This window comes from Corvus cornix, chromosome 3, assembly GCF_000738735.6.
Source record: "Corvus cornix cornix isolate S_Up_H32 chromosome 3, ASM73873v5, whole genome shotgun sequence".
Taxonomy (NCBI): Eukaryota; Metazoa; Chordata; class Aves; order Passeriformes; family Corvidae; genus Corvus; species Corvus cornix.
In genome coordinates this window covers 87,981,681-88,007,463 of record NC_047056.1, presented here as the reverse complement: position 1 = coordinate 88,007,463, position 25,783 = coordinate 87,981,681, and the positions used below count along the sequence as shown (strand labels likewise).

Here is a 25,783-nt window from a genome sequence, read left to right as displayed (position 1 = left end):
GATTATTTGTGACTGAAATTTTTGTGCAAGTGTGATAAATTATTTTTCTTTTCCTATTGGTGTGATTGCAATTGTGTCACTGACTCTCTCTTTCTTTTTCTCTCTTCATTCACTTCCCTCTTCTCTCTTCTCTGTCTCTTCTCCCTCCTTCTCTGCACCACTAAAGATGTAGCCTGTTCTTCTACTGATGGAATTCTATCCACGCCCTTGCAGGAATTGGATGAAGGGTTGGATTTGTGCAGCCATTGCAGCTAACAGGACGATTCTGAAGGCTACTATAAGCCAATAGGAAAAAAACCCCAAAAATCAAACCTCAAATTTGAAGTGCAAACCTGATAGGAATGTGAGGAGACAGTGGTTGATCCTGGAGGGATCACCTAATCATATAGATTTAAATAGGTGAAAGGATTAGAAAAATAGGATAGGCAAGACAAATAGGGAATTGAAGATTCAGAGCAACAGAAGCATGAAAGGACATAACCTCTGACTAAGCAATCTTTACTAGCATTTGTAGATCTTTATCAAATCTGATTTTTGATCATCTTCTGTTAATGGGTTAAATTAAGAATTGAGGGATGCTGTGGAGAAATGTGTTTCCTGCAGACTGAAAGAAGAAGACTTCAAGAGCCCTGTGAGAACTGGAAGTAGATCACCACAGTGTATTTTCCACCAGCCATCTCAGGCAGAAAAATATATGACCATGGTTTGTCAAGACACACATGCAAGATCCCTACTCTTCCTTTTTCACCTACAGTGTCTTTTTTCTTTTTGTTCTTCGTCCTGAGGTACAGCAATGTTAAATAATTTTAAAATGCTAATATCTGGAAAATCAAAACACATACATGTATTAAACTATTAGAGAGAGTCCAAAGGAGGGCAATGAAGATGGTGAAGGGCCTTGAGGTGAAGCCTTATGAGGAGTGACTGAGGTCACTTGGTCTGTTCAGCCTGGAAGAGAGGAGACTGAGGGGAGACCTCATTGCAGTTACAACTTCCTCATGAGAGGAAGAGCAGGGACAGGCACTGATCTCTTCTCTGTAGTGACCAGTGACAGAACCCAAGGGAAGCTGTGTCAGGGGAGGTTTGGGCTGGATATTAGAGAGAGGTTCTTCACACAGAGGGTGGCTGGGCACTGGAACAGGCTCCCCAGGGCAGTGGTCACAGCACCAAGCCTGACAGAGCTCAAGAAGCATTTGGACAATGCTCTCGGGCACATGGTGCGTCTCTTTGGGATGGTGCTCTGGAATGCCAGGAGTTGGACTTGACGACCCTTGTGGGTCCCTTTCAACTCAGCATATTCTGTGATTCTGTGATGTACAACTCCATTTGGCTTAATAAGCAGGAAGTTAATTCTCTCAATGCAGTCTCAAATAGAAGTTATCCAAAGAATACATTGCTGTTAAATATTAGTCTCACAAGTTGCTTCTTTTTCAGGAATTCCCCAACATTTTCTGCTTCACCATTTGCAAACATAATAACCAATGCCAGGGTACTCTTTTTACAGAACTTTGGTATGCAGTGCTTGCTGAAACTCATTCCACTTGTTTGCAGCTATATAGTTTCAAAATAATGTTTTAGACCAGAGGAAGAATGAGACCGAGAGGATCTTTTTTTCATGTACAGCATAACTTTTCTTAAAATATTTTATTAAGGATATTGTGATACAAAAGAGCAAACCCTTAGCTGTCTTCTAAATAAATAACATTGCAAATTCTTTTTATTTTATATATATCTCATTAAATTATAGGTTTGCATATTTCACTTTGACCAGAAGAATGTAAAACTGCATATAGCATATAATGCAATAGCATATAATTTAATCTTGATATGAAATCAATCCTATTCTGGGTGTAGGTTTTTTGGTTTTTTTTTCTTAACTTTAACTGAAAACTTTAGTATATCATTTTAAAAAGTGTAGTATCAGGGTTAACTTAGTGGGAAAAAAACCGGACAGGTTTCTTTGAATCAGATGTTTTAAAAAGGAAGTGTATAGTAGTACAATTGTTAAAATACAAATGTAAATAACTTATTTATCTCCAATTAAATGGCTGTTTCTGAAAAGTGTATGAAGAGCTAGAAAACATAATTGCTTTAAAACCCTGAACATTAAAAGTAACTTTAAAAATAAAAATTATTTCAAGGATTGTTCCTCTCTTTTTAATTTGCATAATATGTGCATGTTTGAAAGATAATACAGCTGAAGAAAACATAGCAGAGGTCTGTAACATTCTGTACATCGAGAAATCATGAGATAATTGATAAGAAGTGCACCAGAACATCTTGCTGTTTTGGTATTTCATTAAGCATGCATACTCTGAACAAGAATAAAGAGTATTTGTTTACTGATATATAAACTGATATTTACTGATATTTGTACTGATACGTATGGAGAAAGACTATATAAGCACTATTCTGGATTAGCTGCCACAATTGTACTCAATAATAGATGAAGAAGGAGGTTTCAATTTTCTAAGACAAACAGGATGGTGCTTATTTGGAATACAAACCCTTAATTCATAATGTATAGTCCATCTAAAACATGAAGATGAGAAGCAAACTGGTACTTTTACTTAAATTTAAAAAAAAAAAAAAAAGCAAGAAAATGTTCAGAATGACCATTCCATTAGTAAGAAATTATAGAATAATAAAATACTTGAGTGATGAAGCTGGTGAAAGGTCTGGAGCACAAGTCTCATGAGGACTGGTTGTTTATCCTGGAGAAATGAAGGCTCGGGGGGACCTTATCACTCTCTGCAACTACCTGAAAGCAGGTAAAAAAATCAGGGAAAGGGTTATCAAGTACTGGAACAGGCTGTCCACGAAATAGTTAAGTCACCATCCCTGGAGGTATTTAGAAGTTGTGTAGATGTGGCAATGACTGACACAGTTTAGTCTCTCAGGACTTGGCACTGCTGGGTTAATAGTTGTACTTGAACTGTAGCTGATTCTATGATTCTAACCATGGCCTGGAGACATTCCCAATATACAATTTCTCAGCTATAACCATGTAAGCATTGCTGTGACTTTTATGTTTCTGGAGAATGACATTTCTGAAGTGTCCTAGTTTTGGATGGGATAGAGTTAATTTTCCTCCTAGTAAGTGGTACAGTGCTGTGTTTTGGATTTAAGATGACAATAATGTTGATGACTCACTGATGTTTTAGTTGTTGCTGAGCAGGGCTGACATTAAGTCAAGAACATTTCAGCTTCGCATGCTCTCCTGCTACTGAGTAGGCTGGGGGGCACAAGGCTGTAAGAGGACACAGCTGACCCCGATTAACCAAAGGGCAGTTGTGATGCTGTGCACAGCATATAAACTTGGGGAAAAACTGGCCAGGGGTCTACTGCCTGGGAACAGGCTGGGCAACAGTTGGTTGGTGCTGAGCAATTGGTTTCATTTACATCACTTGTCTTCCTTGGATTTAACATCTCTCTCTCTTTAATAATTTCATTTAAAGAATTAAACTTTTCTCAGCCCCCAGGTTTTCTAACTTTTAGCCTTCCAATTCTCTCCCCCACCCCACCAGGGTGTGGAGTGAGCAAGCAGCTCTGTGGTGCTTAGTTGCTATTTGGGATTAAACAGAAATTAAGTCTGCAGTGCATTTTTCTCTCAGCTACAAGTTAGAGACAAAAAGAGATAACAAAGATATACCTTTGGTAAATAAAGACTGTGTTTGATGTGTGTTCTGCTTGACAGTTTAGAAACGGAAAGAAATTTTGGGATGGAAAATCAAGAGCATCATAAGAAAAAAAATATACATCTGACAATTGGAGTGAAATCATTGGGGCAATTAAAAAAAATAAGAGAAGATTTAGACAACTATTGTAAGGAGGAGATATATTCAGTAAAGACAGGTGAGGAAAGCCTAAGACTTTGTAAAAGTCTGGGTTTTCTTAGCATCCATGACATTCAGTACACTTCAACCGGATCAAAGCTAGTATTATATTGATGCCATGAAGATTTTTTGCCTTTTCTTTTATACCCCTGTTATACCTTTTTACAACTTCTGTATTCCTAGTGCTTTTTCCCTACATTCTTAGACTTGTTTTTCAAGCTGAGAGACTAAACATTTTAGAAGCTTCGTAGCTAGGGATCAGTGTGCCCCAGACCCCAAGGTCCTCTCCAGAACACATTCTGTAAACCAAGACAGAACCATCCAGAGGAAGGTTCCTTGGGGAGGGGGGCTCACTTGAGCCTCTCATTGGGGAATCTTTGATAGATCTGCTAATTAGTAAAACCTATAATGTTATACCAGATCTTTGGGGGGGTGGGGGGGGGGGCATTTCGGCAGGGTGCATCTTGATGCACATGACCTGGACGTGTACACCTAAGGATCCTTAAAATAAATACCAAGGTAAAATCCCTTTTCCCCTTCTAACCGTGTATGACTCCTGATTTTAAGACCAGGAAAAGGCATCAATATCAAACAACTATTGTGTATTAGTTACCTAGTTTAAAAATAAATTTCTGAATATTTTTTCCTGATATGCATTTATTTGAGGGTTTTTTTGTCTAACCCCAAATTTAGTCTAAATTTGTATCATGCAAAACAGTTGGGAATGAAGACTCCAGAAACTCCTCCTAAACTGGTGGTGGTTTCAGTACATTTCTTGATTCATTCTTCATAATGCTGAAAGACGTGATTAGTATTACAGTGTCTCCGCAATCTTTTTTTTTTTTTTTTCTTTTGGAAAAGGGATGTTTTTATTACTAAAAGATCACACTAAAAAGCTTGTTTCATTCACACAGTTCCTTTCTGTCCATTTGGTCATTTACAATCAGTTTTACATAGAACAAACCCAAGATTTTTTAATCTCTCTTAATGGATTGCATGCAGGTACTAATAGAAATAGTAAAGATTTTCTAATTGACAAAGGTTTAGTGGAGAAAAACTGACAGTCTGGAAGGTAGGAAAATAAACTGGGAATACAGCCAAAACCAACAGCGGTAATATAAAGCTGGGAACTTGGAAGCTACAGGTGTACATAATGAAGGCTGAGGAGAAATATCTGAGTTTCTACATGGTAGCAGGTACTGTGAGAAGGTGTACTTGGCCTCCTGTTCATAATTATAGTTATTAATGAAGTTGACATATTTAAAGCATGTAAAAAACAGTGTCTCAATTACTGTTCATTCCTCAAGCATGAAACAACTATCACAATATGACTAAAAAGCATATGTCCACAGCCAGAGGAGACTGGGAATGTTGCCTAGGTAATAAAATGAAAATGCCAGACTCTTTGATACGCCTTTTGTGTCTTTCCCCTGTGGGTACACATGCAGAATGTGCATTATTGTTTTCTATAGCACTGGGACTTTTGCTTGCAGATGCTTTTCAGTTTTGGACTTATTCAGAAATCATTTAGTGACAGTCATCCCAGATGTATAACTAACCAGCAAGTGGCAACAGAGTAAACCAAAAAGTGCATTGTGTTTTCCTCTGCTGTACAAAATGTAACATTGTTTCTCCTAACAAATGAAAAAAAAAAACCAAACCAAAATTAAAAACCCCAAAAACCTAAATTAAACAAAAGAGACCAAACACCCTCTCACACCTCTCCCTCCCCCTTCCCCCCCAAATCAGGTCAATATTTGAAACTCAGTCTCTTACACTATATTTGTATTTTAGTAATAAGATAATTTTAAAACGAAGTTTGATATTTCTGAGCTTAGTTTTAAAAAATACTGCATATATTTTATTAGAGTCTGCAGATATTAAAATCAGAAATCATCTTATAATATTAATCTCACATGAGAAACCGCTAACAGTCTTGCAGATCCTAAAATTGTTCTACAAAGTTTGTAAAGTGCAGATACTTGTTTCAAAGGATATTTCAGATATAGCTAATGCACTCACAAACTGAAAGAAGCCAGACCAACTGAAAACTTTTGCAATTCCCACCAATGATCTTTTTCTTCCTTTCTTTTTTCTTCATTGTTTTCATATCTCAGTGATTGTGTTTGAGCAAGGTTCTTGAATACTACTTAGCACCTGATGCATCAAGGAACACATTTCAAGAAACAAAATATCTTTGTCCTTAGTACTCAGAATCAAGGAACTGAAAATAACTCCTTACTAGGTTTTTATTTCCTATCACTAACTGAGCTACATCAAGAGAGATGTTACACTGAGATATAAGTCAAGCTCGTCACACAGTGAGTGAAGCTACCTAAAGCATCTAGGCACTCACCTCTCAAAGAAAATGTACCTTCTATACTATCTGCCAGTGCAGTGCTAGCAATTAGCTGGTTCCCTCATGGTTCAGTGCAGAGCTAACAAAGAGCTGGTTCCTTCATGGTTCATTTCAGTTCATAGTATACCTCTGCCAACAGGCAGATTGTCAGTAAGAACAGTCTAAATCTAGTTTCTGATGTCTTTTAGGGCTTGTGACAATATGCAGAATTTTTTTGAAGCACTAATGCTGAGTTTCATTGAAGTGGTATGATATGCACTGTTATGGACCAGTAAGAGTTAAACTATTTCAGTCACTTGGCACATTTTGTCTAGCTCTGTTAAATGGATCACTGATTTTCTAGTGGGCACAAAACCAGACAAACATATGGACAACATTTATAGGCAATCAGTACATTTACACTTAATTTGAGTATCTCAGATGACTAATGAGGGACAGACTTAAAGCCAGAGATTTCCAAGCTGTTGTCCATACTGAGATACCAAACTGCTGTTTCAGAAGACTTGGCCTTTATGAATCTGTTGCTCAAAGCAATTTAAAACCAACCATGTGTTCATATGTTTCTTGTTGTCATGGTTCTTATGGTTCAGACTCATTAGTGTTTTAGTTTAGCCCAGGACTAAGCTCTGGACATGAATTTCTCAGTCATCCTCACTTAATTGTGCTTTGCCTTACAGTGGTCTCAGTGCACATAAATCTGATAATTTTTGAAAGAAACTGAAACAGCAAATGCGCTAATGCTCTCCATAAGTCCATAAGACCTAATGCTCTCCATACGTCCAAAAAATAGCAAGCCGCTCCCTCCAAACAAATGTATAGTTTGCAACCAAGTCTCAGTACACATTGTTTCACTATAGGGTTATCTGTGTTGCTTGCTAATGTAGCATTACCCTTAGTTCAGATGTGCTATAAAATATGAGTGAAAACGACAGAATTTTTCCTTTTTTAGTTTTGGAATCTGAAGTGGATTTGGATTTCTGAAGTCTTGTGCTCTGATCAATGCATACTATATTTACATGAAATGTCCCCACTTCGGACTTCCGGTGAAGTACCTGCATAACTAAATTTACAGATCCCTTTACAGAACATTTTTTTATTCAAGTAAGAAAAGCACAGAAATGTGACCTAAAGTCAAGTGTAATCTGTCACTAGTAACTAAAAGTCTGATTCTATCCTGGCGCAAGTCAATCTTAAATGTTTTTACTCCAAGATTGGATCAAAAGAACCTGAGCTTCCTATCCTTGTACACTCATTTGCACTCAAGTCAAATGAGTGTTAAATAAACTACTGACGCATTTTCTAATGGAGATATTTTAGTGTCACTTTCTGCTGATGTAATTTTCTCTACCTAAGTGATTTCAACAAGTGTGAACTACCTTTTTATCAATTCTCAATGTATAATATTTCTGCAATGCAATTCTAGGACTCTATTTTTGTTTTTTCTATACCTTTAAACCATTCCCATAAAGATTTATATCACTGTAGTGAAAGGTACCTATTAAACTGTAGGTGTTTTGATCAGTTACAGGTATCCGTATTGCAAAATCATACATAAGTAGACACTGGGAGGGATCTCTGGAGATTGGTTAGTTCCCCCTATCCTGTTTACAGCATGGTCAATTACAACAGGCTGGTCAGAATCTCATCCAGTTGGGATTTTGATAAACCCAAGGATGGATACTTCATATACAGGCAACCTATTTCAGCCTTACCTTTAGAGTAAAAAAGATATTATTTACATTTTAATGGACTTGGCTTTATTTCAGTTTATGGCCTTTACCTCTTTTACTGGGGTCCACTGTGTAGCGAGAAAAGTCTGGCTCTGTCTTTACTTGCTGGGGTGCAGCAGGGGTTAATGTGCTGGCACCTCAGATGGACACACAGTTGGATTAATTTCTCAGAAAAAGTGTGATAGTTTTCTCCATGATTCTGCCCTCTTTACACCTCCTTATTTTTGTGTATAGACTGAAGAGGGCCCTCTGCAGCTCTAAAATATTTATCAGAAGGTCTCTCTAATCTAAATCTGTTGCACCCTTTGCTTGACAACTGAGTCTATCACTTCTTCACTTGATTTTGGTTGGTCAATCTGTTGTCAAAGATACTTCTGTCCCTTTTGATCAAGTCAATACCACATCTTCCTAGCCTCAATCCTGTGAGAGGGTCCCATGGTCCTGAAATATGGAATTCTGTTATCAATACCAGTTTTGTAAGCAGTTGTTGACCAGCAGGATTTATCCACCCCCTCTCAAGCACTTTCTCTCATTGTCAGGATTGTAGAGAAAAACACTGGAGCACCCACGTCCTTTATCATGCTCCTGGAGACATGAAGTTACCTGTGGTGTGTTCCACGTCTGCACTGGCCATGTCACCGGTACCTACATGGAAGAGCAGCAAGAGATGATAGTCCCAGGGCTGGACAAGCCTTGGTAGCCTCACCATGGCATCCCAAATCCAAGCCCTTAAGCAATCCTACTTAAACAACAGGTAGTACTGGCAGAAGGGGGCCTTCATTCTCAGCATGGAGTCCCCTGGTACTGTCACTTGCTGTTCTTTGTTGTGCTCCTGAGTGCCTCAGGCTCAGCTGGTTTGGACACTTTTTTGGCATAACTCCCAGTCCCTCATCTGCTAGAAGGACAGTGAACCTGTTCTGCATATTCATGAAATTAAAAAATATGATAAGATTCATAAATTCTTTTCAAGTTTTGTTGCTTCTTGGTTTCACCTCAGGGGGAGTTCTGGTGGAATTCTCTTATAGTTTTTTTCTTGGTTTGTTTGTGGTTTTTTTTTTATTATTCCCACTACAGAAGGTCTAATAATTCCTGCATAAAAATTTTGGTATTATTTGGCATTTCCTCAATTAGAAAAAAAATAAGGAAATAAAAAAAAGAGGGAGAAAACATAGGCGGAATGCAAAGAATTACTTCATGTCACCTCTGTATCTCAGTCATTCTTGTTCTCCAAACATTCGATGGTTCCACTGATCATGGGTGAATGAGTGAAAGCCAAACATGAAATTCAGTATTTTTCCCAGGGAAATTGCAGTGGAATTTATACTTCAGACTACATTATATGTATTTGTTAAGAAAGTGAGTCTACATTAATATGGTGAAGCTTTTACTTCAAATAATATGCTTTGCCTATAAACAGACACATATTTCTATATGAATTAACCTGAAAAAGAGTACTAGGTAGAAATATGAGAGATACAGAGTCTGACTAGAACAGAATTACTCTGGATGGAAACACATTGCAACATTCAGGGAATTGCTGGCTGGTGTTAAAGCTGTACTGAAACAAACATAGTAATGCATTTATGCAATATAGCCATTCCAAGTCATGAATTATTAAAAATGTTAGTAGAGAACTCTAAATAAGCTTTCTTTAGGTATAACAGATTGTAGTGGGTTGAACCTGAGTTGATGGACAGTCTTTTAGACTAATGATGCTTCTCACAATTTACATATTTAAACCGTGTGGAAAGGCGGGAATTTCCTTTCCTTCCAGCTCGCCTCCCGGAAGGTGGGGGGGCCTTGGAGCATCTGGGCCCCGCCGGGCTGGGCCGGGTCCCGTCCCCTCCCACCTTTTCCCAACTCTGCAGCACGGAGCCTGGGTCACTGGGGGGGGGAACTGTCCCAGAGCCGCAGGCGGCTAAAACCAGCCAAGGACTGCCACACAGCTCAAACCAGCCATGGACTGCCACACAGCTAAAACCAGCCAAGGACTGCCACACAGCTCAAACCAGCCATGGACTGCCCACACAGCTAAAACCAGCCAAGGACTGCCACAACAGCTAAACCCAGCATGGACTGCCACACGCTACCATGGACTGCCACACAGCTAAACCAGCCATGGACTGCCACACAGCTAAACCAGCCATGGACTGCCACAGCTAAACCAGCCATGGACTGCCACACAGCTAAACCAGCCATGGACTGCCACACAGCTAAAACCAGCCATGGACTGCCACAGCTAAACCAGCCAAGGACTGCCACACAGCTCAAACCAGCCATGGACTGCCACACAGCTAAACCCAGCCATGGACTGCCACACAGCTAAACCAGCCATGGACTGCCACACAGCTCAAACCAGCCATGGACTGCCACACAGCTAAACCAGCCATGGACTGCCACACAGCTAAACCCAGCCATGGACTGCCACACAGCTAAACCAGCCATGGACTGCCACACAGCTAAACCCAGCCATGGACTGCCACACAGCTAAACCAGCCATGGACTGCCACACAGCTAAACCAGCCATGGACTGCCACACAGCTAAACCAGCCATGGACTGCCACACAGCTAAACCAGCCATGGACTGCCACACAGCTAAACCCAGCCATGGACTGCCGCACAGCTAAACCCAGCCATGGACTGCCACACAGCTAAACCCAGCCATTGGACTGCCCACAGCTAAACCCAGCCAGGACTGCCACACAGCTAAACCAGCCATGGACTGCCACACAGCTAAACCAGCCATGGACTGCCACACAGCTCAAACCAGCCATGGACTGCCACACAGCTAAACCCAGCCATGGACTGCCACACAGCTAAACCAGCCATGGACTGCCACACAGCTAAACCCAGCCATGGACTGCCACACAGCTAAACCAGCCATGGACTGCCACACAGCTAAACCAGCCATGGACTGCCACACAGCTAAACCAGCCATGGACTGCCACACAGCTAAACCAGCCATGGACTGCCACACAGCTAAACCCAGCCATGGACTGCCACACAGCTAAACCAGCCATGGACTGCCACACAGCTAAACCAGCCATGGACTGCCACACAGCTAAACCAGCCATGGACTGCCACACAGCTAAACCCAGCCATGGACTGCCACACAGCTAAACCCAGCCATGGACTGCCACACAGCTAAACCAGCCATGGACTGCCACACAGCTAAACCAGCCATGGACTGCCACAGCTAAACCAGCCATGGACTGCCACACAGCTAAACCAGCCATGGACTGCCACACAGCTAAACCAGCCATGGACTGCCACAGCTAAACCAGCCATGGACTGCCACACAGCTAAACCAGCCATGGACTGCCACACAGCTAAACCCAGCCATGGACTGCCACACAGCTAAACCAGCCATGGACTGCCACACAGCTAAACCAGCCATGGACTGCCACACAGCTAAACCAGCCATGGACTGCCACACAGCTAAACCCAGCCATGGACTGCCACACAGCTAAACCAGCCATGGACTGCCACACAGCTAAACCCAGCCATGGACTGCCACACAGCTAAACCAGCCATGGACTGCCACACAGCTAAACCAGCCATGGACTGCCACACAGCTAAACCAGCCATGGACTGCCACACAGCTAAACCAGCCATGGACTGCCACACAGCTAAACCAGCCATGGACTGCCGCACAGCTAAACCCAGCCATGGACTGCCACACAGCTAAACCAGCCATGGACTGCCACACAGCTAAACCCAGCCATGGACTGCCACACAGCTAAACCAGCCATGGACTGCCACACAGCTAAACCAGCCATGGACTGCCACACAGCTAAACCAGCCATGGACTGCCACACAGCTAAACCCAGCCATGGACTGCCACACAGCTAAACCAGCCAGGACTGCCACACAGCTAAACCAGCCATGGACTGCCACACAGCTAAACCAGCCATGGACTGCCACACAGCTAAACCAGCCATGGACTGCCACACAGCTAAACCAGCCATGGACTGCCACACAGCTAAACCAGCCATGGACTGCCACACAGCTAAACCCAGCCATGGACTGCCACACAGCTAAACCAGCCATGGACTGCCACACAGCTAAACCAGCCATGGACTGCCACACAGCTCAAACCAGCCAAGGACTGCCAACAACAAGCTAAACCCAAGCCAAGGACTGCCACACAGCTAAACCAGCCAAGGACTGCCCACACAGCTAAAACCACAAGGACTGCCACACAGCCTAAACCCAGCCAAGGACTGCCACACAGCTAAACCAGCCAAGGACTGCCCACACAGCTAAAAACCAGCCAAGGACTGCCACACAGCTAGGACCCATCTGGTTGCGGCTTCCTGGGACTGGCAGCTCCCTCTCCTCTCCACGCCGGGGCCAGCGGGGAGCCAGCGGAGCCTCCTGTCTGCAGCCAGCACACCTCGTGCCAAACTGAAGAGGGACACCATGCAGCCAGCAGCACAAAGGGAGCGAGCTTTCTCCACCGTAAAGCCTGAACAAGGACCACTCTTCAACATGGCAGTCTCAGAGTCAGAGAGGAAGAGAAGGTGAGTCATGTGAGAAGCTGAAAATGGCGACGGGAGAAAAGAGGCGGTGCCGCGATTCTCATGTGTAGCTTAAAAAACTTCTTGCATGCCATGGTAAGAAACTGTGATATCACAGACTGTTTGTCTCTTTAATCCATTTGGAGTACATGGGGGGATGGAAAATTCACGTGTGGCCCATGAGGATTGTGAAGAGTGCCTATGCCAGGCTATATAGAAGCAGTAAGAGGCTTTTAGAGACTTGTGGCAAAGAAAGCCTTTGTGTTCAGCCCAAAAGAACTCATCCTTAAAAAGATTAATAACCTCATGTCATGGGGCTCCTGTTTTGCACTGTGAAGGAACTGTGAGATTTTTCCATGGGGGAGATGTTTTACACCACAGCAGATTGTTTCTTTCTGGGCGGGTCTGCTGTTGGTGGCAGTTTGGGAACCACGTGAACCAGAAGAAAACTTTTTTTTCCTTAAGTATAAGAGAGAGACTTTTCAAGAGCTGCAACACTGACTAAAATCCCATGTTCTGTTATCCTTTGTGCGAGTTGGGTAAAAGGAGAGAAGTGCTGGAAGTGGGGGGATTTACTTTTATTTCTTGATATTTCTTTTTACTTTTAATTCTATTAGTAATAAAACTCTTTCTTTGTACTGCAACCGTGTAAGTTTGAACCTGTTTTGCTTTCTCCTAATTCTTATCTCACAGAAGGAAAATAAGTAAGTAATGGATATTTTGAACCAAACCACTACACAGATCCAAAAGAAGATGAAGACGCCTAACTACTTTTGAAGTCTTGGTATCGTTTCTCAAAGAAGCAAATGCGTATATAATTACTGCTTCAGAACACTTCTGGTTAACCCCAGGTTCTGACGGGCGTATGTGCAAGTGTGTCCCTGCCTAGGGCTTCAACAGCCCTTACAAAACAAGTATGAAGGCAGGACTTGAAGTAATGTGAGAGAGTAATGAGGAAATAATCAAGGGCTATCATGATTATTTTGAAAGGAAATTTTGGTCAAGAGTTTGATTTCAATCAAACCCATATCTGGTATAATCTTGCATTTTCACAATTCTGTAACAGTCTTGCAGAAATCAATTAATATGATTACTCACTGAATGAATGAAATATTTTCCCAGTACTTTCAGAATCAATTCTTCTGTAAAAGGATAAGCTATTAGAATTAATCTTGAAAATTACTTTTTCTGGGAAATATCTCAGCATATTTCAGATTTTTATGTTATGCAAATAAAACAGATCCTATACTACCACAGTATATCTTTAATATAATTTGGTTTTTAATTTTTTTCTCTGAAAGAGGATAGCTAAGCAACAGAAATAAGAGCAACTGACTCTTACAACAAGTAACTCAGTGCCTAGTAGCATAGGACCTGGCAAATTGTCATGGGTGTTTTTCAGCTTCCTCTTTTCCATTGTCATGAACAAAATAGGATAAGGGTCAAATGATAATGAACAAATAAATAAATAAATAAAAATTGCTGCGAGATATGGACCCTGGGTAGGGTCACCTTCCAGTGGTTGTTTCCAGGGGTGGGGCATTCACAGCCTCTCTCAGCAACCCGTTCCTGTGATTCATCACACTCACAGTAAAAAGTTTTTAGTCAGAATCCTTTGAACAGAATTTTAAAATCTAAAGGAGGACAGATTGCAGAACTCTAAAGTTACTAAAAGAAATGGGATAAAAATTCTTCCTCTGGGCTATTTTCCCTTCCAAGTGCTCTGTAATTTTCCCAGGCCTGAAGGTTTTAAGTAGAGGTTAGCAGCTAGAGAGACCTAGTGAAACTAGCAAATGACCTCCTAGCCTTTGGATGACCAACATTAATAGATAACTTACCAGTTGAACACATTTTATGTGAATTATTTCACATTTTTTTAATACAAACAGAAAGAAGAGACTGTTCTTTATTCCTGCAGAACTTATCTTGTTTTGAAAGAGACAACATAGCGTAATTCATAATTGATGGAGTAGGAGTAAAATTCACATTTTCTCTAGAAAAGCAAACATTCAGGTGCAAAACTATTTCATATACTTTAAGCAAAAGAAAATACCTTTCCTACTGTATGGAGAATTTATTCTATATTTAATTAATTCTTCCAATTAATTCTTGTGTGTTGTGTGGCAAGGACATATATGCAGCAAGCTTTCAGAGACTGATTGATGACCTATGAATTTCACCATATAACTTATTTCAGAATAATTTCTTTGTGGACCCATACCTTTCCATGGCCTTCTGCTCTATAAATCTGCTAAGTACATACAATTATGTACTTCTCTGCAGCTAAATGTCCTTTTGTAGAATTCTCTTCCTTATGAAACATGCCATTTTTTGCATTTCCAAGTCTCTGTATTACCACTGCCAGTCTTTTAATGCCTTCAAAGGTACAAACTCTTCATTCCCCACTTCAAACATAATGTTAGTCTCCATATAGTGCACAAATCAAATTTAGGGTTATGCTTTCCACAAGTAGGCCATGGTTCTCCAGCTTCTTCCTTATGTTGTGAAGTTCTTCACTTCTTTCCCTGCTGTCACTGATTTTCTCCGTCCAGCCTCCTCACTGTGGGCAAAACTTAAAGTGCACCATCTGGGACTACCTTCCTGTATCTTTACCACATTGATTTGCCTTCTGTTCACAAGTCTCACTGAAAAGCCAGTCTTTAACTTCCTCTTAATCTCCATTTCCTCCACTCTGTGATAGTTTTATTCAGTTCTATAGAGTATTTCAAATTCAGTTTATGAAAAAAAAATGGCTTTCACTCTTATGGTATTTACTGACATTGGTGGTTGAAGCTACAAATTTTTATATATGTCTGCACCTTCTTTCAAAAAAATCAAATTGAAGCATGTTAAAATAATGTCATAAATAAAACAAATAAATGGAAATATGATACTTGTTTGCCAAAATCAACTTTCAATTAGATGAGTAAGGTGTAAGATTTCATAATCACTCTGTCCAAGTAATGTAAAATATCACAGATCAATACTAAGGACATTATCCTAAGTCAGTAAATCAATAGTTAATTTTGTGTATTCCAATGTCTTTGACTCAATTGGACTTATTAGAGCATAAAGGAGTACACCCAATAATGACTAAGTTTTCAGTCTTTTTACTGTTATAGTCACTGTAGTACAAAACAGAGGAGGGAGGCATTTCAATAAATCTTAAAAAAAACCCTTTTATTGAAGGACTATGAAGACTGTTCCTTTTTCTTTTTTTTAGTTAAATATAAGTGGAAGATGAAATATCTCAGGGATGGCAAGTCGGATCTTCAGGGCAGCACAGGGAGTTGTATTAGCAGCAAAACTTTGCCGAAGTACTGCTGCAGTTGCTAGTTTTTTAGGTGAACTACAGCTGCTGTATAGCTCTTTTCTGGGATGTGTAATTGGCAATATGAGACTTATTTGTCCAATGGCACATTCACAGTTTCACCACATAGTAGTTCAATGAAGTCAATGCATAAATTTAGTCACATACAAGTCAGCTTGAATTTATTTGACCTGGGAACCATTGAGAGCTTATCATTTGTTATGTACGCTGTATGACATTCATGTTACGTGGTCTGACTTTTAGCTAAACTGAGGTTTCAGAACAACATCAGGGGCAGCACTTGGTTGCTTTATTGAGAGCTAAGAGAATTTCCACTCCCATAGAAATCTAGAAACTTCATTGATGCAGACCTATCTAGCCTTTTATTTCCTTGCGTCAGACCACCTGCTATCATCACCTAGGAAGAAGATCCTCCTGAAGCAACTTGAGTGTCTCTTGATGTTTTAAAATCAATTATAGGTTTGGGAGATCATTCTTTTTCTTTTCTCTATTTAGCAGAAAGTACAGAAAATTCTGTTTTATGAGGAACTTAACTGTAGAGTACCAGTTTAGGAAATTGTTTTAGGTTAGTCCAAAGACCTGACTAATTTCTTTTTGGGTAACATAAGCTGTTAACAGTTAGCTACTATGTACTTTAGTCCTCAATGCCAGAGTTCCTTTCAAATCTTTTCACAATTTATGCAATGAGCTAACCTACTTGTGTGTTATGTTCTTGAAATTTAAACCATGGAATAGACCTCCTGTCTGTCAATTCTATTTTTTTTGTTATAAATAAAAATTTAGTTATAGTCGCTCTCCATCCTTCACATAAGCCTTCCCTACAACCCAGACTTTTAGTTACTAAAAGACCTGAATTACTGGATTTCACCTTGTTTTAAGTACTCTTTTTGCCCCTACCAATTTAAAAACAGAAATCAACCAAGAAAATATTTCTTCTTCTAGTTCAAATTGGCATTATTGTCTGTTATTTTATTGGAGAGCTCATTTCCATAACATTAAATTTTATTGAAAGGGAAATAATTGTCCTTTAAATCAAGTAGGGATAAAGAGTTAACCATAAGGAGGACAAGCATTATCGTACAACTGTAACTTTACCTACATTTTATATATTTTGTTTTACTATGTGGTAAGTACAGAGAAATAATAGCTTCCAGAAACAAAGCTCTGAGGGAAACATCTATTATCATTTTCTGCATGGATATCCACATGCACTAAAGTGACAGGATTTGCATTATAATTTGACATACAGAACAGCACCAGCAAAAACTGAAGTCAGAGCTATTGTGAAGCTATTATTACCTTTTCTTTTTTTTAAATGCAAACCCCAAAGTAATGTTTTATGTTATGTAGACTATATACATGATCTGATCTCATATAAATCATTAGGGACAACATATCTTTGTGTATTGTCCCCCCAAAATACTTTGAATTAATTATTTTAATTTTTTAAAGAAAAATTTGCAAATTATTCTGATGAAACCCTACCATAAAGTAGCCATTATTCAAATGGCTGGGCATCAGTATACACATGGAAGATGTGAGTGATTTCCTTTGAATCACATGATTTGTTTTATTCTTTCTTCCTCCCCTTTCCTTTGCTCGTTAAACGGTTTCAACCCACAAGTTTTCTTCCGTTTGCTCTTTTCTATTGTCTTCACCAATCCATGGAGAGGATAGAGTGAGTAAGTGTCTGTGTGGTCCTTAGCTGGCAGCTGGATCAACCCATCAGGAATGTCATTTCTTGTGCCTGTTCTTTCTGATGCATTCTAAAGATAACATTTTTATCTAATTTTAAGGCTCTATATTATACCATATTACCAACACAAAAGATGAAGGATACATTTTGCAAGTGTCATTCTGACGATGGTAATTCACCCTTACCTAGAAGAATGCATCAAAGGTATTTGACCTGCTGGACTGCAGAATGGAGCTTTTATTAGCACACGGGTAGCTGATTAATTATTCATGAGCCACCAGAGGGTCTAATATGACTGACAGTGGCTTGTACTGTCATAAAATAACTCGCTGGTATGTAACTGTTGGGTAACTGGAATTTTCAGATGCAGTAGGAAATCAGAATCTCCTTATGCTGATGTAGTTGTGCCATTCAACTTTGTATTTCACCTATCCTGATCTTCCACCAGAGAAAGTTTAGATTGGATATTAGGAAAAATATCTTCACTAAAACGGTGTCAAGAATTAGAACAGGCTGTTTAGGGAAGTGGTTCAGTCACTATCCTTCTAAGTGTTTAATAGGTGTGTACATGTGGCATTCAGGGACGTGGTTGAGTGGTGAACTTGGCAGCGTTAGGCTTGATGTTCGAGTCAATGATCTTAAAGATCTTTTTCAATGTAAATTATTCTGTGATTCATCCTACAGTTCAGTTGTTTAATGCCACCCACTGCCTGGAGAGCCAAGGTAAAGTCTCTGAAGTATATGTTGCAATTAGAGCATATCTTGGAATTCTTTCTCGCATTCAGATCTTTGGTCTTTGACTTGTATAATAAGGCTGCTGTAATATACCTTTGGAAGAAAATAGTATTTGATGCAGAAATTATGAAACTCCTGCAATCTCCATCTGTTTGTAAATCTCTCTTCATTATGCTTCAGTTGCTTCCTATCCTCTAGTTTTTCACCTTTTAGAGGAGGATGAAGACAGCCTGTATTGTTAAAAAGTAATTTTCTAGGGGATTGTTAATTCAGTATCTGTTCTTTTACAGCTGTTGTGGCTGAAGAAGAAGGAATGGGTCTTCTTCCATTTTTAGGAATATATGTTAATTCATTAATCCTCTTTGTTGATCACTGAGGAATCTTGATGTATAAAACAGATAATATGATGTGGAAAAATTTCAGTACTCTTTGATAATGAATACAATAAGAAGGACATATTATGTGGAATAACATAGTCATATATAAACTGAATAATGCAATCACTTAGTGAACAAGTCTTTCAGGTCCCTTTCTATGTTCAACTTAAAAGATGATCCACATGAGAGTTATTTCAGAAACTTATGTAATAAATGTTAGTTTAAGAAAATATACTCTGGAGAAGAACAGAGAAGGAGAAATGTAAATATTTAATAGAAATGCATTATTATTACTATAGCAAAATAATACAAGAAATTCCCTATTTCTTTTCAAAATAACTTTTCCACTTTTCAGAACACATTCTGGTTGGGGTATTTTTTAGCGAAATAACAAAATTATGTTGCTCTCAAAAATGCCAAAGAACAATCTTGTAATGAAAAAAATACTGAAGATTTTTTATCTGTACATTAGCCAACATCAAAATTAATCCTTCCACATAAATTATTGCTGTAATGTTGACAACATAGTTGAACAATTTTGAAAAGGCCTGAAAGGATCAGAGTCTAATATGACACCTTGCCATTAAGTTTCTACAGTATTTTTTCACTGTAGATACTAACTATATCCTCACAGGTATTTTGAATGTAATTTCTCAGAAAGAGCGAGTTTGTATGAATTTCACTGATTTGCTGTGCTGTCTTCCAAAATGGCATAGGTCTGTGACAAACAAGGTGAGAAATATGTAGGAACTACAGGACAAAAATAAACACAAATAAATCAAGAAAAAAAAATGGATGAAAGATGTGAAGAAAAAACTAGTGTTTGAAATTGCAGTGAGCTACCATTCTTTGTCATGTTAAATTTTGCCCAAATTATTAAATCAATACTTCAACTCATTTGGTGAAGCATAGACAAAACTCTCAAGGGAACAATATATTCACTTTATTAAAAATCCATATTTTTCTCCATTTCTAATACCTTGTTTTTGGGGGAGAATGTTTTTTAAACTGCATGTACAACTCTATTTTGTCAGTCTCAATTAAAGGATCAGCTGCACTGTGTTGCATATGTTGTTGTAAGTTAGGTTACATGTTAGGTTATACAGGCAGTTAGGAATAGCACCTGCATTGTAGGCATGAAATTTATTTGTGGAATGCTCTGTAATCTGATTTTAAGATGGCAGTATGTGTCCAGTATGAGATTTTGAAATATTAATTGCAGTCTACTGGTTGAAAAATATGCATTTACAATAGCACCCAAAGGCAGTAACAAAAGTGTCACAAACTCTGTGGTCTCCATATCAAGCATTTGATTTTGTCCAAGGTGTGGCTAGTTCTTGAAATATGTTAAAAGCCCCCCAAAATACTATACAATACAGAAAGTGCTCTAACTGTGAAAAAAAGAAACAACTCTGGAAATTAGAGTAGAGAATTTGAGAAAATTCTGTTGAAGCAGCTAAGTTTGGTTCAAGTTTAGGAAATAGTGACAATTGCAGTTTACCCTCCGGATTTGTCAGAAAGAAATGCAATTTCTTTATGCATGTACTAAAAAAACAAGCAATCAAAAACAAACAAACAACCGCAAAAAAAGACAAATCAACCAAAGAAACCAACAAAGCAAACCCCTCAAAACCCACACCTCTCATACACTTCAGGGTTTCTGGAACTGCAAACACCTTCAGGAATAATGTAGCAGTCAGTGGTACCTACAGGGTTGTTCAGTTCTCCCAAAGTGGAGATTCAAATGATGGGCAGCTGAATTGTGGACTGTGCTGCCTACATCCTAAATGATCTTTGGTTGGTGCTTAGATGCTTAGCTCATACCATATAGAGACACCTACATTTAGGCTTTGTAATATAATTTGAATTCTACATTTATCAGTTTAGTATTCTCACAAATGTGCTGGTAGCAACTAGAATAAGAAAGAAAAAGCTGTCCTTTCTTCCACTTTTTTTTAACTGATAATTTCTCTGACAGCCTGAATGTTTCTTAAGGAAAATATTCTTACTGTATGGTCTTAGTGTCTCCGTTGAGTACATTGAAAACAAATTGCTCCCTGACACATTCCTGGAAGGAGTGACAGAGAACATGGGCCACCCCTGGTGTTGAAGTTTACACAATGTCTGTCTTCTTTCCTCTCATGGAGGAATCAGGTGATAGAATGATTTAATTTCTGAGAAGATGTAAGTTATTTTTAACACATTTCATATCTCAGGAACTAATATAGCTGAAGAATTTTGAAAACAAATGCTGAAGTACTTGAAGTAAATCAGTTTTTTTGGGTAAGATACTTTTTAAGTCCCTTTGAAGTCAGAGCAACTGGTGTAAATGAGTATTCCTGTCACTTATAATGAGGTAATAAACACACCTAGTAGAAAATTTTCTGTGCCTTTTGAATTCCCTGTATAACCACATTGACGCAATAACTGCTTTTAAATGATAAAACATTCCTCTTTCCCACTGCCTATAAAATTAAAAATAAACAAAAATACCAGTGACTGGAAAGCATGATTATAAAGCACTTGATATGTGGATGTACGGATCAAGAGGAGGTTTAGAACTCAGACAATATTGCCTTAGATTTTAGAAATAAAACTTAACAATCGTTTTAATTAAAAAAAATATTGCTACTTACCAGATGCAGATCAACACATGTAGAATTGTGTTCACAAGCATTGACTATGCAATCATCAATGTCTTGCTCACATTTCAGTCCTGCATATCCTGGGTTGCACAAACAATAGAAGCCATCGACAACTGCAACAGAGATAATACTTCAGTACTAAGAGTCATAACAACTAATGTAGTAAAATTAGTAAGTTACAGTCATGAATACTATCTGGAAAATATTAGGACCAGCTTTACTTAAATGTGCGAACATGTTAAAAAATCGAAATAAATTAAATGTGATCTCAAAATATCTTTTAAATATGAAAGCAGATTCATGCACTGCATTTTACTTAAACAATGGAAATATTTTGATTCAAGAGTTATAAATAAATGAGTTTAAAAAGTTACGTAATTTTACAAGTAATGAGTAACTTTCCATCACAAAACTGTCACAAAATATGTAAGATTCTATCTTTTAAATTATGTCTAAATGAGATGTGGCAGTTAAATGTTTGGTTTGTTGGTTGTTTTTAATGTTGTTGTTGTTGTAAGGAATTCCTCATATTATACCACTATATTAAGGGAAAACTTACTTGAGTTGAATTTTTCTATGATGCATTTCTTAACAAGATAATGATAGGAATCCTGTCTCTTTTTCATCATTAGTGATCCACATGGAGAGGAATCTTTGGAGTGCTCCATCCATATATGGAGTTCATGACAGCAGTAATTGCACTTCTTGCAGGCCTGCATTTATTTTAACCTCAAAGGGGTCCCTGGATTCTTCATTATCGCTGAGATTTACCATAGAATCTATTCTGCCATTGTGTCTGTACGCACAGCTGCTACTGTATTCATTAAACGCTCTAAGTCCTTCAGCACAGGAGCATTATTCATGTACTAAAAGCTTCCCAGCTTCCTTAGGATTCCAGCTTTCTGCAGTCAGTGCACATAGGGTAGAGGAACTAAATGTCTGCATGATAAAACTCAAGCCTGGGGCACCACAAAGACAAGCTGTTCCCCAAAAAATTGGCACTTTTTCAGCATGAAGAACTTTTAATACATCTCATCTAAATTCCAGTTCAAAAATATCTCTAAACCAATGTAGACCACATAGAAAACATCTGTAAATGTAGTAGGAAATAGTCTTTACTAGATAGAAGATGAAGTCACTCACCTTATTGCCAGATAAGGAAAGACAGTCTTTTTAAGATATTTTATTGAACTGATTTTTATTTTTATTTTAACTAGGAGAGTTTTAGAGAATGATGTATTTAGTAATTTGGGCTCAGTAGGTTGATTAGATCTTCTGCAAATTTTTCTAAAAAATTGCATTTTATGGAAGTTCTTAAATCATCATTCTTTTTCTGAAAGAGGATGTGAGAAAACAGGAGAGAGATGTAGAAGAAGAAAAACACAGTTACTTAGTGCTTAACGTGTGGACCCTATGAGGAAAAGTTGGGTCAACCAGGCTTGCTTTGTATTAGACCTCAGGGAAATGTTAATAGTGAGAGGGCTATATAACAATAACTTTAAGGATAGTTGCACAAATGACAAAACTGAAATCCTCTTAGTAGTGCTAGGAGGTATTATGAAGCACTGGCCAAAAGTTACAGCTCAGGACATTTGGATGGGATTGGAAGAGGGTGAGCATCACCAGGGTAGTTAATCAGTGGAATAGGCTGTCCCAAAGAGTTTGAGAAATCTCTGTCCCTCTTTGAAGGCTTTCAAAACTCAGCTAGAAAAATCCCTGACTGACCTGTTCTAGCACTGTTAATAGCCTAGCTTCATGCAGGGTTGATTACATGACCTCCAGATGTCTTTCAACTTTCCAGTCAGCATTTTAAGATTCCCTGAAAATTACTACTTCTACTTTCCCTTTTTTTCTTTAACAAGTGTAGGAGGTGTCTGATATGTGGTAAGAGTCTCATAAAACTTTCAAGTAAGTACTCCATACCTAGATTGCTACTAAACTTAGCCTGCCAATCCAGTCAGAATATAGTAATCAATTGTTTCTAAAGTATATCTTCTAATGAAAGAGCAAGTTACACAGTTATGTAGCAGAAGGTACTTTATAGTAAACAGATACACCCTTTTACATTAGTTTGAAATTAAACAGAATTTCTTGACTTATTAGAATTATGACATATAATGCCTAAATGCTCCATGAGCTCTTTTTCAGCACCTGAATATTCTCTCATCAAATGCACAATGTAAGATGTTTCTGGCTAATTTAGGTATCAAAGGAGACAGCACAAATCTCATTAAAATTTCTCATTAACTACAATTCTGGCCCCCTGAACACAAAAACCCTAGTGCCGGGAGTTGAGGCATTTTGGCAAAAATAATCCTTCTGGTACAGGCTGTGGAGCTTCAGACAAACTAAATTTCAGTAAATTATCCACTGTTCTCCCCAGAGCATCTCAGCAGCTACAGATGCTTCAAGAGAAAGACTACTCTACATTAAAGTGAGTAACCAGACTGAACTCACTGTCATAGCAGTATCCATGGAGGCAAGGGTTAGAGCTGCACTCATTGACATTGATCTCACAGCGTGGACCTGCAAAGCCCTTCACACACTGGCAGTGGAATCCAAGGGGAAAAACGTCCAAATTCATTTCTTCTATGCACACAGCTCCATTCTCACAGGGATTACTGGCCTCACAAGGCCTAAACTCACAGTTCAAACCTGAAAAACAAAACAGCAAAGCTGTCAGTGTTAAACTAATGAATATATCCCTGCAGCTGCTGACTATTATGGGCTTTATTTTCTTTATAACCCTGGTTAAAATCGAGTTGGAGAGTCTCAGAGGTACATATAAGTATATTACCATGCAGAAACATTTATTTGCTTGACAAAATTAAAAAAAAAAAAAAAACAAAAAAGGACAATTTATGGTTTTTTTTATATTGGTTTCTGTGATACAATATATTTTAAAATTTTAATAGCCATCTCATTGATTTTGATAGATAGGTATCTCTTATAGCTTTTGTCTTTACTCTTGTGCTTCAAATGGCACAAAAATGGAATTTTTAAAAATGTTTTTAAAAATGATTAATGTATTTTGATTGACTCTTCCTGCTATTTTATCTTGATAAGCTGTTGCCACAACTACCATGTGAACTGTTCATACATTAACGCATAATACTGAATATGAATTAAATATATGTAACATTGTATAATTGTTCTGCTTACCATTAGTGACTGAAAACAAATTATTTTAGTGAAAATATGTACTTATTTAATCATGAGTGAATGCCTCCATTATTCATAAAAATTCCATACAATAATTAGATAAAAAGAGATTTAAAGGCCCTATAGAGTGAGCCTTAATTTGTTAGAACATAACCTAGACTGTTTCATGTTTTCCAGTACTGAAACTGGAAATGAAGAGGACAGAGACAACTGAGATCAAATGGGTTTGGGTTTGGGTTTGGGTTTGTAAATCTGCCTGCTTTTTTCACTCAGTGTTGCTGGAGGCAACTCTGTTCTTTCAGGCTTAGTTTCAGACAGAGCTCAGTGGCTCTCAGGGCTGCAGCAAACAGTGCACAAGCCCCTCTGAACCTCTGTGAAGCCTTTCCATGACTGCTGAAGCTGGGCTGTGTCTATGCTATGCTTTCTGGTGGAGCTTCCCAGGGTTTGCTCTACTCCATGCCTTCTGCACCCTTCACCAGTGCCCTTGCCCCAGCCCTGGTTGCCCAGCTGTTCCTTTCTGCAGCAGTTTTTCCCTGTCCCAACAACCTTTCTGTTCTTCAAGGAGTCTGTAACCTTAACCCAGTGATGGGCAATGTGACACTACAAGATAAAACACCTGGGTAATCATGTGGAAAATATAATCCACACAGTTACACTGCAGTGGGTTGACCTTGGAAGCTAACAGATGCCCATCCAGCCACTCTCTAACCCCTCCTCAACAGGCAGGTGAAAAAAACAAGATAGAAAACCTTGTGGACCATGATAAAGATAGGGACATTATTTACAAATTACTGTCATGGAAAAAATAGAATCAACTTGAGGAAAACTGATTGAATTCATTGCCAATTCAAAATAGCATAGAATGGTAATAGAACCCCACAAAGCTAGAACCACCTTTCTCTACCCCTCTTTTCTTCCCAGACTCAACTTCACTCCTTCACCCCAGACTCCTCTACCTCCTCCTCACCCATGAATAGCACAGGGAGATGGGGAATGGGAACCGTGGTCAGTCCATGACAGCTCTTCTCTGATCCTCACACTTTTGCCCTGCTTCAGTGCAGACCCCCCACAGGCCACAGCTCCTGCCAGGAGCCTTCACAATAATGAAACAAACACTGTCCAAAATGTCAGCAGGATTGTAGGTGAGTTGACTGCTTACTGTAAGGCAGTCATCTAAGGGCTGAATTCTAAAGGCTTTTAATAACAAGAACAACAAGCAGGAACACAACTGAGGTTAAAAAAAATCCAACAACCCTTTGACCCCAGTAATGATGCAGACACAAGAGGAAAAAACAACACAAGTTGTTCCCTGTCTTTATGCTTATGATCTCTCTGATGTAGGATGATCAGCCAACACTCTCAGATCTGGAATTCATGAAATTGCACAGCAAA

The 25,783-nt window shown here is 38.9% G+C and overlaps 1 protein-coding gene across 1 annotated transcript in view; it reads right to left on the bottom strand.

Moving 5' to 3' along the window:
- The window catches only part of EYS (eyes shut homolog), an 852,840-nt gene that overhangs the window by 494,701 nt on the left and 332,356 nt on the right, over positions 1-25,783 (bottom strand). Inside the window, exons 20-21 of the mRNA XM_019287512.3 lie at positions 23,687-23,884; positions 21,221-21,342 (exon numbers count right to left, since the gene is read on the bottom strand). Of these exons, the coding sequence (XP_019143057.3) occupies positions 21,221-21,342; positions 23,687-23,884 (320 nt within the window). The remainder of the gene's footprint in view (positions 1-21,220; positions 21,343-23,686; positions 23,885-25,783) is intronic.